This window comes from Dama dama, chromosome 12 (genome assembly GCF_033118175.1).
Source record: "Dama dama isolate Ldn47 chromosome 12, ASM3311817v1, whole genome shotgun sequence".
Classification (NCBI taxonomy): Eukaryota; Metazoa; Chordata; class Mammalia; order Artiodactyla; family Cervidae; genus Dama; species Dama dama.
The window spans coordinates 74,364,106-74,379,267 of NC_083692.1; the positions used below are offsets into that span (position 1 = coordinate 74,364,106).

The 15,162-nt window shown below is 36.1% G+C and overlaps 2 protein-coding genes across 2 annotated transcripts; one reads left to right on the plus strand and one right to left on the minus strand.

Annotated features, from left to right (window-relative positions):
* The first annotated feature begins 1,436 nt into the window (after positions 1 to 1,436).
* LOC133067299 (olfactory receptor 4K3) lies at positions 1,437 to 2,384 on the plus strand. Its single transcript, XM_061158451.1, has one exon. The coding sequence runs from the start codon at positions 1,437 to 1,439 to the stop codon at positions 2,382 to 2,384; it is 948 nt and encodes a 315-aa protein (XP_061014434.1).
* A 10,692-nt stretch (positions 2,385 to 13,076) lies between these two features.
* LOC133067300 (olfactory receptor 4K2-like) lies at positions 13,077 to 14,036 on the minus strand. The gene has a single exon (XM_061158452.1). It carries the CDS (start codon positions 14,034 to 14,036, stop codon positions 13,077 to 13,079), a length of 960 nt encoding a protein of 319 aa, XP_061014435.1.
* Between the last annotated feature and the right edge of the window lie 1,126 nt (positions 14,037 to 15,162).

Genomic DNA, 15,162 nt, shown 5'->3' on the forward strand with positions numbered 1-15,162 from the left:
ATATGAAGAATCAGAGGTACCCGTTAATGCAGTGAGTCATCCAATCTTACATATCTAGGATAAGATTTGAATCCACATTTTCTCAATCCCAGTTCACTGCTCTTTCTGCTACACCAATATAAGTGTAAGCTATGCTGGAGGCATCCTTTTCAATATCAGCTATGTGGGTGCAGAATCAAATCTAGTTTCTGAAATGGGTAAAGTCAGAACAGTGTGGAGTTAGAGAAAGGGTACCTAACGTCAAAACAGAAAGTCAAGAGTATGAGTACTTGCATGTGTAGATTGGCTTAGTCTTGGAACAGTTTATTTAGAATACATACTTACAGCAGAGTTTTCAGAAAGAAAAGAGAAGAGAAAAACTTGGCTTGACGACAAGATGAAAGGGCTTTGATGTGAATTCTAGGTATACATCATTTCAGTTGACTTTAAGTGTATTTTGTAAAGTCTTCTTAGATCTCAGTGAGGATTTCCCTAAGCAGTCTAGTTTTAATGTTTACAGCATGTTGTTTTATATAACTTATTCTAGGTTCTCCATTATCTTTCTCTGTCTCTACATGAATCTGTTTCCTATTTTTTCTAAGTGAACTCTAGAAATAGGAAGTTTCCTGCTGCAAACTGCTTTGGTGAAAATCTGTAAAATCCAGCAGTTAAAAAATATCTGACTTCAGGCAGCAGAGTGTTTAACAGAGATTTTATATTTAATGTATACTTGGAAATATATGAAGGCTTCAGGCTTTAACCATATCATGTTCATGAGCCTTTGAGGTGTATGGCATTGGTGGCATAGAACAGGATCATAGATGCCTGCATAACTGAAATGGAGAACTAAGAATAAGAGGCTATTTCATTTTTATTCTGAACCATGGCTAATAGAAAATTGAAACAGACTGTTTCTCTGTATCCCTTTTTTTCAGGTTGTATTTCCTTACCCCACTCATTGCAAGAAACCAGTGCCTACTCTCCTTTGCTTCATTGTGTTCCCACTAATAATCAATCATAATTTTCAAACATTGTTCACTCCAGTCTTTCTCTGGCATCATGATGTTTTGAAGAAAGTTGCCATTCCTTTCCCATTCAAAACTTGGCAGCTACCTGTATGGTTTTTTAAGTGTTTCACAAACTAAGGAGTAATATTCAAGTAACTGAATTTTTATTTCTTTTATAAAGATTGGCATCATACTTTAAGCAAATTGCAAAATCATAAGAATTAACCTGAACTGATATTTTAATTAGTTACTTAAAATATCTGAAAAGGTCATGGGAGAAATATTTGAGTAATGTGAACAGAAGAATGATACAACAGAAAACTATTATCTGGTGGTGGGCAACTCCTATATTATTTCATGAAGAAAAATCTCACTTTGTGTTTAATCACTGTATTTTTCCTCATTCTCCTCCATTTGGAAGTGCCAGAGTCCTTCCTGAAATCAAACTAAATGGCCTGGAATAATCAGTCAGTCATAACTGAATTCATACTACAAGGTCTTTCCAGTTCTTGGGAACTCCAGATCGTCTATTTCCTGTTCTTCTCTGTAGTCTATGCAGCCACTGTGCTGGGGAACCTCCTCATTGTGCTCACCACTGTGTCAGAGCCACGCTTGCACTCCCCCATGTACTTTCTGCTGGGCAACCTCTCCTTCATTGACGTGTCTCTGGCCTCATTTGCCACTCCCAAAATGATTGCAGATTTCTTCAGGGAGCCCAAAGTCATCTCTTTTGAAGGCTGCATCACCCAGATATTCTTCTTGCATCTCTTAGGGGGTGCTGAAATTGTGCTGCTGATAGCCATGTCTTTTGATAGGTATGTGGCTATCTGTAAGCCTTTACGCTATTTAACCATCATGAACCGGAGAATGTGCCTTGGTCTTGTGACACTCTCCTGGATTGTCGGCATCTTCCATGCTATGAGTCAGCTAGCATTTACTGTGAATCTGCCCTTCTGTGGGCCCAATGAAGTGGACAGTTTCTTTTGTGATCTTCCCTTAGTGATTAAACTTGCCTGTGTAGACACATACATTCTCGGAGTGTTCATGATCTCAACCAGCGGCATGATTGCCCTAGTGTGCTTCATTCTCTTGGTGATTTCCTACTCTGTCATCCTGATCACTGTTAGGCAACGTTCTTCTGGTGGGTCCTCCAAAGCTCTCTCCACCTGCAGTGCCCACTTCACTGTTGTGACCCTTTTCTTTGGCCCATGCATTTTCATTTACGTGTGGCCTTTCACAAATTTCCCAATAGACAAAGTTCTCTCAGTATTTTATACCATTTTCACTCCCCTCTTAAATCCAGTCATCTATACCCTTAGAAATAAGGATGTCAAGGATTCCATGAGAAAACTTAGCAGCCGTGTCTTTAAGTCTAGCAAGACTGATCATACCCCTTGATTTGCTTTTGCTCGTACAAAACTGAGCATTTATCCCCCTCTCTTTGTGGGTCAATAATGTCATGCTAGCGCAAGAAATCATTTAGTTCATGGCAGAACTATTTTCATCATCAGTCTCAGCAGTTACTGAGTTTTGGTCATATTAAGAGTTCTTCAAAAGAAAACCAAACAAACAAACAAACAAAAAAAGAGTTCCTCACACAGCATAATATTTACAATGGAACATTATCAAGCCAATATCCAAAATTTTACCTCATAAAGACTCACTTTTTAGAATATTCAACTCTTGTCAGATGTAGGTTTTTATTTGAGTATTAAGACATTCACATGCTTTAGGAAAAAGTGGATTTCCTTCCAGACTCTTATGTTTAAGAAAAGGAGCAAATGTGAATGTACCAACACTTGTACACTGAAGTAACAGTGGAAGTTTTTATTGTTGATGAATAACATAATTTAGTCCAAAGGTCAGAAAAAATACTGCAGTTTCTTGGTAAGTGAAGATGTTTGCTATTTAATATTGTAATCTATCTTCAATAAGAATAAGAATGTTCTTTATTTCAGTCCCTATGACCTCTAGTGTGGATTAAACAATTTTAAAACAGTACAGTAAACACTAAGAAAATTCTTATAGTCATATTCATATAGAAAGATTCTGGAATCATATGTACCAAATCTCATCCACATTCCTGATCTACAGAAGATGAAACTAAGATCCAAGGACATGGTAACTTTTCAAGGTCATGTTTTTTAAGGCAGAATTTAGATCACTCAGGTTTCCCTGGTGGTTCAGTAGGTAAACAATCTGCCTGCACTGCAAAAGGCCTGGGTTCGATCACTGGGTCAGGAAGATCCCCTGGAGAAGAAAATAGCAACTCATTCCAGTATTCTTGCCGGGGAAAACCCATGGACAGAGGAGCCTGGCAGGCTACAGTCCATGGGGTCGTGAAAAGTCAGACACAACTGAGCCACTAACACTTTCCTTTTCTTCCTTTAGATCATTCACCTACAAACTGTTTTCTAACCAGTAAGCTATTTTGGTGCCATGATATTTACTGTGTCATTTTGTAATCAAATGCCATATTATAAACATTAAGGTCCTAAAAGATCTGAGCCATTTTCCTTATGCTTAAACACAGTATTTGACTTAAGAAATCTATAAAACAATGCTCCTTCAACTTAGTTGATATAGCTAATAACTAGAGACTTCAGAACATAGAAATAACCTAGTAATATCTATTCATTTTACTGATGATGAAACTGAGAATCAGGAAATAATTTTCCCAAGTTTGTATACCTTTAAGAAAATAGAGTCCTACCAAGAAAGTGCTTCTTCTCTTTATGTCTCTCTTCTCCTCTATCAACTGGACAACAGCTAAATTACCTTTAAGAGCAATTTGGCTATTGTCATTCTGAGAGTTATACATAGGAAAAATGTTAATGCTTAATGCTTGCAACCATTTATAGTTTATTTTCCAACTATCCAGTTGGCTGGCATTGTCAAAATTTGCCTAATATTGTATGTAATATTATATAGCTTTGGTTTAGATAAGGATAGATATATATATTGATTGATAGATAAATAGATTGTTAAGAGTTGAATATAAAGGTAAATAAATTATTAGGTTAATGGATGGGCAAATAGATGGCTATGTGTGTATGGGTGGGTAGATGTATAGCAAGATACAGATGAATACTCACAATAATGAAGAAATGGATATACAGCTTAATATATTGACTCAAGTTTCTATGTCTATAAATTGCAATTGTGTTACTTTTTAAAAAATTATTTGAAGTTATTGAACCTGATAGAATTCAAAAGATATCTTCTTACATATGTTTCTTATGATGAAGTAGAAACAATTTATGAATAAGATAATGTCACTGGGGAGATGGACTAATGAATTATGTTAGTGAAAAAAATATTTTTAAAGCCCTGCAAATATTCTCTATGAACATTATAAATCTGTCTTCCCACCTTCTCAACTGTTAGTTATACCAAGTCTGCAAGTTGGATGAATATTCATATTTCATTCTAATCAATAGCATATGGTTGGCTAACCAGAGTAAGAAATGCTCCATTATTTTTTTTTTCTATGCCCAGGCTAATGAATTTTGTTTTCCAGTTTAGCATCCTAACATGCATACTGCTAGAATTATAGCCAGTTATGAATGTCATAGGGTTCATTACATGAAACTTTGCATGTGCTCTAGAATAAGGTCCCAAGCATTAGGAATGCTACATAGAAAATTAGCCCCAAAGACAGAATCTAGATAGTTGGCATACACACCAACCTAAGGATGTAAGAAGAAAGAATGATCCCAGTCCCCATTCTAAGCTCTCCACTGATGGGGTCTTCTCCCTCCTTGTCTCACATTTTCTGTCACCAAATAGCTTTCTGAGGTGCCTTCAATCTTTCAGTCTCATGACCATAGAGAAGAAACCTAACACTTAGTCCCAATAGTTCACTGTAAAAGATCAACCTAGCAAATGATTTCCAGAAATATTGAACCTAATATATGATTCTATCTTCACCTCCAAGAGTCATTAGCCTGATTAAAACTGTCTATGATGTTGTTCTATAGAGTCATGAAATGTCATTTTTTTGTTTCTTTTATTTAATTAACTGGATTTCCTATTGTCTATTTACTTCTATTGAGCTTAAACTATTTCACATGTTCATTTTCAGTTAGAGTGTAATAAATAAAATCAGGAGTAAATGTATTTTGAAATGTCAAAATACTTAATATTGTTCAAAAAAATTAAATGTATATGTAAAACAAAATTGAGATTTGTGTTAGATTGGATGAGTGTCACACAATGAGCCATCAGCACCAAATTAGTTTCTTGGTCTCAAAATCCCTTTAGATGTGTTTTTCTCCTAGCAGAAAAGCCACTGTGCCTATTAAAAAACAACACTTTATAGTATTACTGTCAGAATTTAAGCAAATAAAATAGCATGTGAAAACAACCCAACAGAATAGAGTCTGGCACACTGGAAAAAAAGAAAAGTTAGTATTCAAGAGGGAGAGGAATGAAAAATGGAACTAAAGACATAATCAAGATCCAGATGATTCATATCCTACTATACGCTGTAATTGTTGTATATTCCCCAACCACATTGGTTTTTCTTCTGTAACCCATTTAATGAAGGCTGTTATATTATAAGCTTTTGGGAATAAATGTTTGAGAATAAATTCATATATTTGATCTTCATAAACAGTGGAATAACAATGTCAAAATCAACATCACCATTGGGGAGACAAGTGCTAAGTGGTATACGCTTCACCCGGGATGTCCAGGTTTCTTCTGTAATCCTTCTTGCTCCCCTCCAGGTATTGTCTGACCTTAATGTAAAGACTTCACCAACTTCTGTATCATCGCCTCAATGAACATGCACCAACATGCCATTCAGAGAGGCAGGTCTTTTCATGGTATGGGAGCTAAAGAGATTCTGGGAAATAGTTTCAAGGTGCAGGGTGATGAGGAAAGAAGAGAATAAGAAGGAAAAGGGAGCCTTCTTTCCAGAAATTGCTGGGCCAACTAACTAGTCATTGGCAAGTCAACTCACCACACAACATAACATGACATATGTGTGTCAAATAAGAAGATTCAAAGATACAGGAGAGATTGGAAAGAGACAAGGAAAACCAGGATATCTTTTCTTTTGCATCTACAACAAAGTATTCAAGCACAGACTGTATATTTTACACATTCTTTCATGTACCAAAATAAGTGAAAATAAGTAAACTTCCATCAAATCACTTGATAAAGCTGTAAAAAGTTCTCAAAACAGAAACTGTATAAAAATTGGCCTGTTGCTTCTAGCCTTCTCTCAGTTACCCAGTGTTTCCCCATTGTCTCTGCAATATATATCTAGCATCCCAGAGTTGATAAAAAATTATAATCAATCGATCTAAGAAAGATATGGAACATTTTACCTTAGCCAAATTGAGAATTATAACCTTAATGTGTGTGTGTGTGTGTGTGTGTGTGTGAGTCACTCAGTCGTGTCTGACTCTTTGCAACCCCATGGACTCTAGCTCCAGAGAAGGCGATGGCACCCCATTCCAGTACTCCTGCCTAGAAAATCTCATGGATGGAGGAGCCTGGTAGGCTGCAGTCCATCGGGTTGATAAGAGTCGGACATGACTGAGTGACTTCACTTTCACTTTTCACTTTCATGCATTGGAGAAGGAAATGGCAACCCACTCCAGTGTTCTTGCCTGGAGAATCCCAGGGACGGCGGAGCCTGGTGGGCTGCTGTCTATGGGGTCGCACAGAGTCGGGCATGACTGAAGTGACTTAGCAGCAGAAGCAGGACTGTAGCTTGCCAGGCTCCTCTGTCCATGGAATTCTCCAGGCAAGAATACTGGAGTGGGTTGCCATTCCCTTCTCCAGGATATCTTCCCAACCCTAGAATCAAATCCAGGTCTCCCATATAAACCCTTATAGCATCTCAGAAATCTTTGAGAACTGTTCCACTTGACCTCTATTCCATTAGAAGTCAAGGAATAGTTACATAAGCCTTTTGAGACAGTGGGCAGTACATTAAATGATACACTACTGACAATTTACACAATCCAGATCTAAGTGTCATCATGTGTGTGTGTGCTCAGTCGTGTCTGATACTTTGTGACCCCATGGACTGTAGTTCACCAGGCTCCTCTGTCCATGGGATTTCCCAGGCAAGAATACTGGAGTGGGTTGCCATTTCCTTCTCCAGGGGATCTTCCTGACCCAGGGATTGAACCTGCGTCTCCTACATCTGCTGCATTGGTAGATGGATTCTTAACCACTGAGCCAACAGGGAAGCCTGTGTGATCATGGCCCCTTACAAGATCAAGAAGGAATGTTATCTTTTATGGAGTTGTCCTATTGATTCTAGGGGAATATTGCTGTTTATGGTTGAGCAGGCATTTCTGCTGTTGGGGGAGGTTTGGTCGATATGCGATGCAGATACACAATGCACAGGAGAGGAGAGTAAGGAGACCAAAGAGCAAAGAAATTTTTTTTTATGTTTTTTCACAGTTTTCTTGCCTTGCCATAGAATGTGAATTTTATCTCACACCAAGGATGGTTGGATGGCATCACGGACTCAATGGACATGAGTTTGATTAAACTCCAGGAGTTGGTGATGGACTGGGAGGCCTGGCATGCTGCAGTCCATGGAGTTGCAAAGAGTCAGTCAGGAGTGAGAGACTGAGCTGAACTGAAGCTCTGGCTACTTTCTATCAACACAATCTCTTTCCACAACCACTAACATTACATCTTGTTCTCTAGAAATAGTAAACCACATTTAGCTCCTCAGTTCCCTGGCAAATTTTTTAGTTAAATTTTTTAAAAAATATTTGGCCATTCTGTGTGGCATGTGGGATCCTAGCTCCCTTACCATGGACTGAACCCACATCTCCTGCATTGAAAATGTAGAGTCTTAATTACTAGACCACCAGGGAAGTCTCCCCGCTAGGCATATTTATGCTTCTCTGCCTTTGCCTATGCTATTCCTTCCTTCTGACATACTTTCTTGCAACTTGACCTTGAAATCACAGATTCAGCACTACCTCTGCAGACCATTCTCTGACTCTGCAGGCACATTTGGACATTTGTTTTTTCCTAAGTCCCCATATTACTGTATACAAACTTACATCATGGCAATTATGACATTCCATTGCAATCACCTGTGTTTGTAGTAGGTATAATCTCTTCAAGGTTAGGAATTATGTCTTATTGTTTCTGCTTCCAAAGGCAAAGCACATAGACTCTAATTTAAAAAAAAGTTAAAAGATATTTCTTGGATTATCTTTACTGAGAGAAAAGATTAGGGTGTTACCTGTTTGACAAAAGCAGAAAATCTTACTTATGATAATGCCATGTCTTCTCCAGAGACTAATGCTGAACTGCTTCCACAAGAGGCCAATCCTATTCTCCTACAATCAAAGGTACACTTGGAAGCGCTAACACAGCTCTTCAATGTACAATGAAATGCAAATGGCTAAAAGCAGACTTCCACTGAAACGCAGTCAAAAGAATGAGAATCAGGACACAGAGAAAGGCATTTTTAAAAGAAGAAATATAAAAGATTTTCTGATACTTCCAATTTGGTTTAAATCCTCATGAAAGAATAGTTTGTCAGAATATCAGTGTTCCTCAGTGATTCAATAACTGCTATGCTGAGAGTAAGCCATCAAATTTCGTGGCAAAGTTGGATTATGTTAAAGTGTGAGTTAGAGCCAGAAAAACAGTTATAGGTATGGAGTCAAAAAGGTGTATTATGCATTTTTAAAGTCTTCATTAAAGATCCCAAACTGCTGGGGATAATACACATGAATTGAATGACTTGATACAAGATAAAACAGAGAGATGAACTCACCTGATCTGGAAACTATGCTACAGCTTAGAATTCTGGTCCAATGCTAGATGGCTTAAGTTTGGGGTTTTTTGTTTTGTTTTATCTCGTTTTTAAGACAATGCATCAAGCTGTATTATCGTGTGAAATTTTTCACTATCTAATTGAAACTCCAATACTTTCATCACCTGATGCGAAGAACTGACTCATTGGAAAAGACCCTGATGCTGGGAAAGATTGAGGGCAAGAGAGGGGTAATAGAAGATGAGATAATTGGATGTCATCATTGACTCAATGGATATGAGTTTGAACAAACTCCAGGAGATAGTAAAGAACATGGAAGCCTGGAGTGTTGCACTCTGTGGGGTCACAAAGAGTCAGACATGATGTAGCAACTGCACAACAACAACAAATTGTATTAATTATTCTGATTTCTTTATAAACCTTTGAGGGAAGACAAAACATGGTGGGAATGCAAACATTTGCAACTTGCTAACTCTGCTTAAAGAAAAATGAGAAAACTAAGTTAGAGAGGTTAATTAAATTACCCCAAACTGAAAGCCTAGTAAGTGGTGTAGAGCTGAATTTAGGCCAGAAAACCTGGCTTTAATGATGATACTCACAATACCCACTCTAGGGGTTCCATATGTGTGTGTGTGTGTGTGTGTGTGTGTGTGTGTGTGTGTGCACGCAATCATACTGAAATGTAGTTATCAAAATATGCTTTGAGGACACAGTTTGGGGTTTAACCAATTCCACAGGAATAGAATCTACTCCCAGAAATGCCCAAGTAGAGCTAGATATTATACTCTTCAGGGATATTTTAATCATATGAAATGGCTAAATTTATCCCATAATTTTATGGTTCCAATTTTAACAAAGGTTTTTCCAGTAGTCATGTATAGATGTGAGAGTTGAACTTACAAAGAACCTGAGCACCGAAGACTTGATGCTTTTGAACTGTGGTGTTGGAGAAGACTCTTGAGAGTCCCTTGGACTGCAAGGAGATCCAACCAGTCCATCCTAAAGGAAATCAGTCCTGAATATTCATTGGAAGGACTGATACTGAAGCTGAAACTCCAATACTTTGGCCACCTGATGTGAGAAACTGACTCATTGGAAAAGACCCTGATGGTGGGGAAGATTGAAAGCAGGAGGAGAAGAGGACAACCGAGGATGAGATGGTTGGATGACATCACTAACTCGATGGACATGAGTTTGAGTAACTCGGGGAGTTGGTGATGGACAGGGAGGCTTGGCGTGCTGCAGCCCATGGGACCGCAAAGAGTTGAACACAACTGAGCAACTGAACTGAATTTTAACAATTTACTGAAAGGTACCATATCTTCACACAAACAGTTCTGTCTTTGTAAATCTATCATATTGCTACATGAACAATTCCCTTATACTTTCATAAATCTGGACAAAGTCTTCCTATTGTTGAAACATTTAAAAACATGCTATATACAAAATGAATAGATGATTGTCACCATTCATTCCCCAGTTAATATTTTAATACATCAAGGTATATATGACTATAAAGCATTTCACAACTATTTTTTGGATAAAAGTTCAAGAGATAAACATGTGAATAACATTGTATTGCTTTTTAATCATATACACTCTATTTAAAAACATTAAAAACACTCTATTTAAAAAATCAAATACACTCTATTTAAAAACAAATGCACACTGACCTATTGAACATTGTGTATTTATTATTTTTTCCCTTGCATGCAATCTTGGAATATATTTCAACTTAAAATGAATAAGAAAACCCCAAAATATAATACTTTTTTGAAAAACATTGATGTAAAGGGACAACTTTATTTACAGAAATACATCAAAAATTAATAATTGGCACAAACCCAATATTTTAACATTAGTTAATATTAAGTTAATTGACACGTCCTATTAAAACCAGTATTAAAACCATGGCTTTAAGTTCAAGTAAACACAAGTATTTATATTCCAGTAACCCTGAAATTTTAATCATGTTTTAAATAACAGCAACAATAACCGTGTAATTAGTTAGTATTCATTAACCCTTTTGAGTGCTAAGCACTGCTGGTTATATGTATATGTGTTTTGATTTTCACAACATCCCAAGTGGTTAAATATACCATAAGATAAGAAATTGAGTTTTAGAAATATCAAAAAAACATGCTCAGGGTTGCACAAGAAATAAACTGGTGGGACCAGAATTCAACCTCCAACAGACGGAGCCCATCTATTGCTAAATATATGTCCCTCAAAGACAGAGAAACAGATCTTGTGCTTTAATGGATCTCCAGCACCCAACAAGAGCCTTAAGCAGAGTAGATACTCAACAAATGATTATTGAACTGAAATGAAAGTTTTAGACCTGAGGTTTATATTTAAAAATAAAGATGATAATTTTTGCTAAAGAATGTCTATGAGGTAAAAGTATATTTCTGCCTTAACCATTTTTCATTTGTCTAACTGACTTTGAAGCAAGAAGGAAGAATTTATGATTTGGTTAAAATTAACAGTATTTCAGATTAAAAATATGATTTCATACCTAGTCTCAATGCTGCATTTGTCCCTAAACTGCATATTAATTAACTTCAGATATTAAATATTTGGCTTGGTTTGTGTTGAAGCATGTTGAAACATTAAAAGTCTGAAATAAATGAAAGAAATTATTAATGCCACTTCTTTCTTAGCAAGGCAGGGGCTTGTGTTTTTCTCCTGGAACTTACAAACTGTCTTAATCCATGATGACGGATTGTTTTCTGGACTCTTTTCATATATCTCAGTCAACTCAAGGAGATGCAACCTATCGGTATATTGTTATTCAGAGAAATCTCAAAGTATTAGGCAATTTTATCTAGTTTTTCCACGCCACCCCCTTCTAGCAGTGAAAAACTGGAAAGTGTTTTATTGTTTTTCTGCTGTACATCTTAAGCTACAATATTACAGACATTCTAAAACTGAATATCAAGTTTTGTGTTTGACAAATAGTGGTTAGGCTTATACAATTGTTCTTCAAATACATACTTATTAAAAATGAAGTGCATTTTAGATAGAAGTTTACCTTGGTGAGAAGAAAAAAGGAAATGACATTTTTAGAAACCATTCTGTCCATTTTCCACAAAATAGTTACAACGGGCAGTTATATTTATTACCCTCGTGTTAGAGATTAAAAAAGGAATAAAGAGGTAAAGTGACTCTCTCAGGATAACACAACTAGGAAATGAAAGTTTAATTCTAAGTCTCATGTATGTTTAGAGCAATGAGTTTTGCCCCTTAACAGTGATTCAACCTCTAGCTTTATGAATTCTCTAGACTTCAGATTCTTCAACTGTGAGGGAAATTTATTGACCAACTGATTTTCAGACTTCCTTGTAATAAAAAAACATATTCAACATAATATTTAATATACCAAATTAGGAAGAATTGTGCAATATATTTCTTAAATAATTACCATCTTTCCTTCCCACAGGCTACCTTATATTGTATATCCACACTGAGACTAATAATATTTGGGGATAATTTATTTGGAAATGAAAAAAAATTATCATGAATTTAATAGTTTATAATTTTTTCAAACATTTAACCTTGGTATTAATAAATTCATCAGACCTATGATAGCAAGCCAGGTTTTGAAAGCCAGTCAGATTTGAGTAGTTTACTTTCCATGGTTTAAACTTTACAATTGACATTTGATTAATTATTTGCTATATCAAGTGTGATAGTGATCTATATACTTATTAAGAAAGGGTATTATTAAATCTTGTATCCTCTGAACTGTTCTCTTTTCTTCCAAGTTGACTCAGAGCTCAAACAGTTGGATCCACTGAGTCAAGATTGTTCAACAATATTCAAAAGAACTTCTTCATAATATAAATTTTCCACAAAAATATTCTAATGCCATGAAAAGACCTGTTATGCCCAACATTCTTAATTTAAGTTCTGCAAGTAGACAACATCAGAATACCACAACACTTTGAAACTGAGTGAGAATGTTCTGGGTTAAAAGACTAAAGAGCAATATTTTATCTCAGGCTTCTCTAAGAACCTTGATCTATGTTTATAGAATTCAGAAGTCTATGAATTCCTGAATTTATGTTCACAATTTTGATAATATGTGCATTTTTCCATAAAAATAACCTATACATTTCAACAGATTTTCAAATGGATCCATAATTGCAAAAGACTTGCAGACGTTGCACTAACATTTAGGCATGATCCTTCACATCTCTCAATTTTAACTTCTGACTTTCATGAATTTAGACTAAATGACTTGAAAGAGTCTAACTTTAATTTTCTATTGTTCTGAGAACAAAACTGATGATACTAAATCTCAGATAGGAGATCTCCGCTCATTGTACTGAATATATTGGAGTAGTTTTCCCAAGATTTAAATATTGGTTACTTAGTTTCTTCTTCACAGCTGTTTTCACTTCCTGGTTTCTCAGAGTATAGACAAGTGGATTCAGAAAGGGAGTAAAGATGGTGTAGAAAACAGAGAGAACTTTGTCCACCAGGAAGTCTGTGAAAGGCCACACATAGATAAATATGCAGGGCCCAAAGAACATCAACACAACTATGAAATGTGCAGTGCAGGTAGAAAAAGCCTTAGATGATCCAGTGGAGGAGTGGTCCTTGAGAGTGACCAGAACAGTAATGTAGGAAGTGAGCAAAAGCAAAAAACTTACAAGGGCAATCACACCACTGGTTGAAATCATGAAGATTCCAAGAACATATATGTCTATACATGCCAGCTGGATGACCAAAGGAAGGTCACAGAAGAAACTGTCTACAACATTGGGACCACAAAAGGGTAAATAGAGGGTAAAAGCTAACTGGCTCATTGTATGCAAGAAGCCCACTGTCCAAGAAGTTGCCACAAGCCCAACACACACTCTTTGGCTCATAATTGATGAATAATGGAGAGGTTTGCATATGGCAATGTACCTGTCAAAAGACATGGAGATGAGCAGCACAATTTCAGTCCCAGTGAAGAGGTGCAGAAAGAAGATCTGAGAAATGCATCCCTCAAAGGAGATGGTCTTGTGTTGAGCAAAGAAGTCCATGATCATCTTCGGAGTGGCAAAGGAAGACAGACACATGTCAATGAGAGACAGGTTGCTGAGCAGGTAGTACATGGGGGAGTGAAGGTGTGGGGTGGACAGTACCGTGAGCAAAATCAGGCAATTGCCCAACAAGGTCATTAAGTAGAAAACAGAAAACATCACAAAAAGGAAAATCTGGAGCTGAGGAGAATCAGTAAGTCCAAGTAACACAAATTCAGACACTCTGGAATGGTTGAATCCCTCCATTGATCTGCAGGCTCTGGTCTATGATGACAAAATGGTACACAATGACAGAGTTAGAAAATAAGATACTTCTACAATTACATAGGAAGGAGTTATGATATCAGTTAATAATTAACTAGAACATTGATTACCTAAAATCTAACTACTAACTATCTCAGTAAATATTTTTCTTTTTGGAACCACATTACAATCTGTATCAGATGTCACTACAAATGGAAAACTTCTTGATTTGATCACCATCAAGTACATGCTGGATTATACTCATCACACACCTATACAAAAATATTCTTTTCTGAATACTGGCTAAGGAGTTACATAATCCATAGTTACAGAGGAAGATTACACTAAGTGATTGTGTTCTACTTAACAAGTAAGGTAAATAAAAATTTTAATGGGGTGAAACTCTCAAAGTTTTCTGTTAAACCAAAAGATGAAATTTATGTTTGACCCACTATTGTTAAACACTGGATGTAAATAACAGTTTAACGTAGTGATTTCAGGAAGCCTATTTCTTATCCTATGAGGATGATAAATGATTTTTCCTCTAAGTAAACTTCTGTTTTCTCAGCTATGAAAAATTGCAGTTTCTTTCTAACGTCATTCATACATTTTCAAATTGTTTTGCTAGGATTGATAAGTACTATTTTAACTATTAATATATGAATGATTAATTTCTTAATTCTGTAAAATTACACATGATCAAAATGTATACCTATAACATATGAGCTATTCTCAAGTTTTTTATGTTATGATCTCATAGAAACATTTTTTTTAAAGGAAGAGAAAACACCTCCTTTATTTATTCATGTGTTACTCGAACAAAGCTAATTTTTTTAGACTAGAAAAAGAATAAAGAAAAATTCTAGGCCAAATCCAGGAAATATATGGATACAAGATGAGTATCAAGGATTTTGTAGTAATAGCATGTAAGATCCTCAAAGCCAAACAAAGCAAGCAAATGAAAAAACCCACATTGATGATGGTATGTCAAAGTGATACCACAGGCAACTGAAAGGGAAAAAAAGGATTATTTAAAGACTCAGACTCATTTTTCAAAATTGAATTTTTGATTTACAGCAGATTGGAAATTCTACAAATATCTCCTATGACCTTGTTTTTCCATATTGGA

Coding starts and splice junctions, on each gene's coding strand:
- LOC133067300 (XM_061158452.1), bottom strand. CDS start 14,036: ATGGAGGGATTCAACCATTCCAGAGTGTCTGAATTTGTGTTACTTGGA.
- LOC133067299 (XM_061158451.1), top strand. CDS start 1,437: ATGGCCTGGAATAATCAGTCAGTCATAACTGAATTCATACTACAAGGT.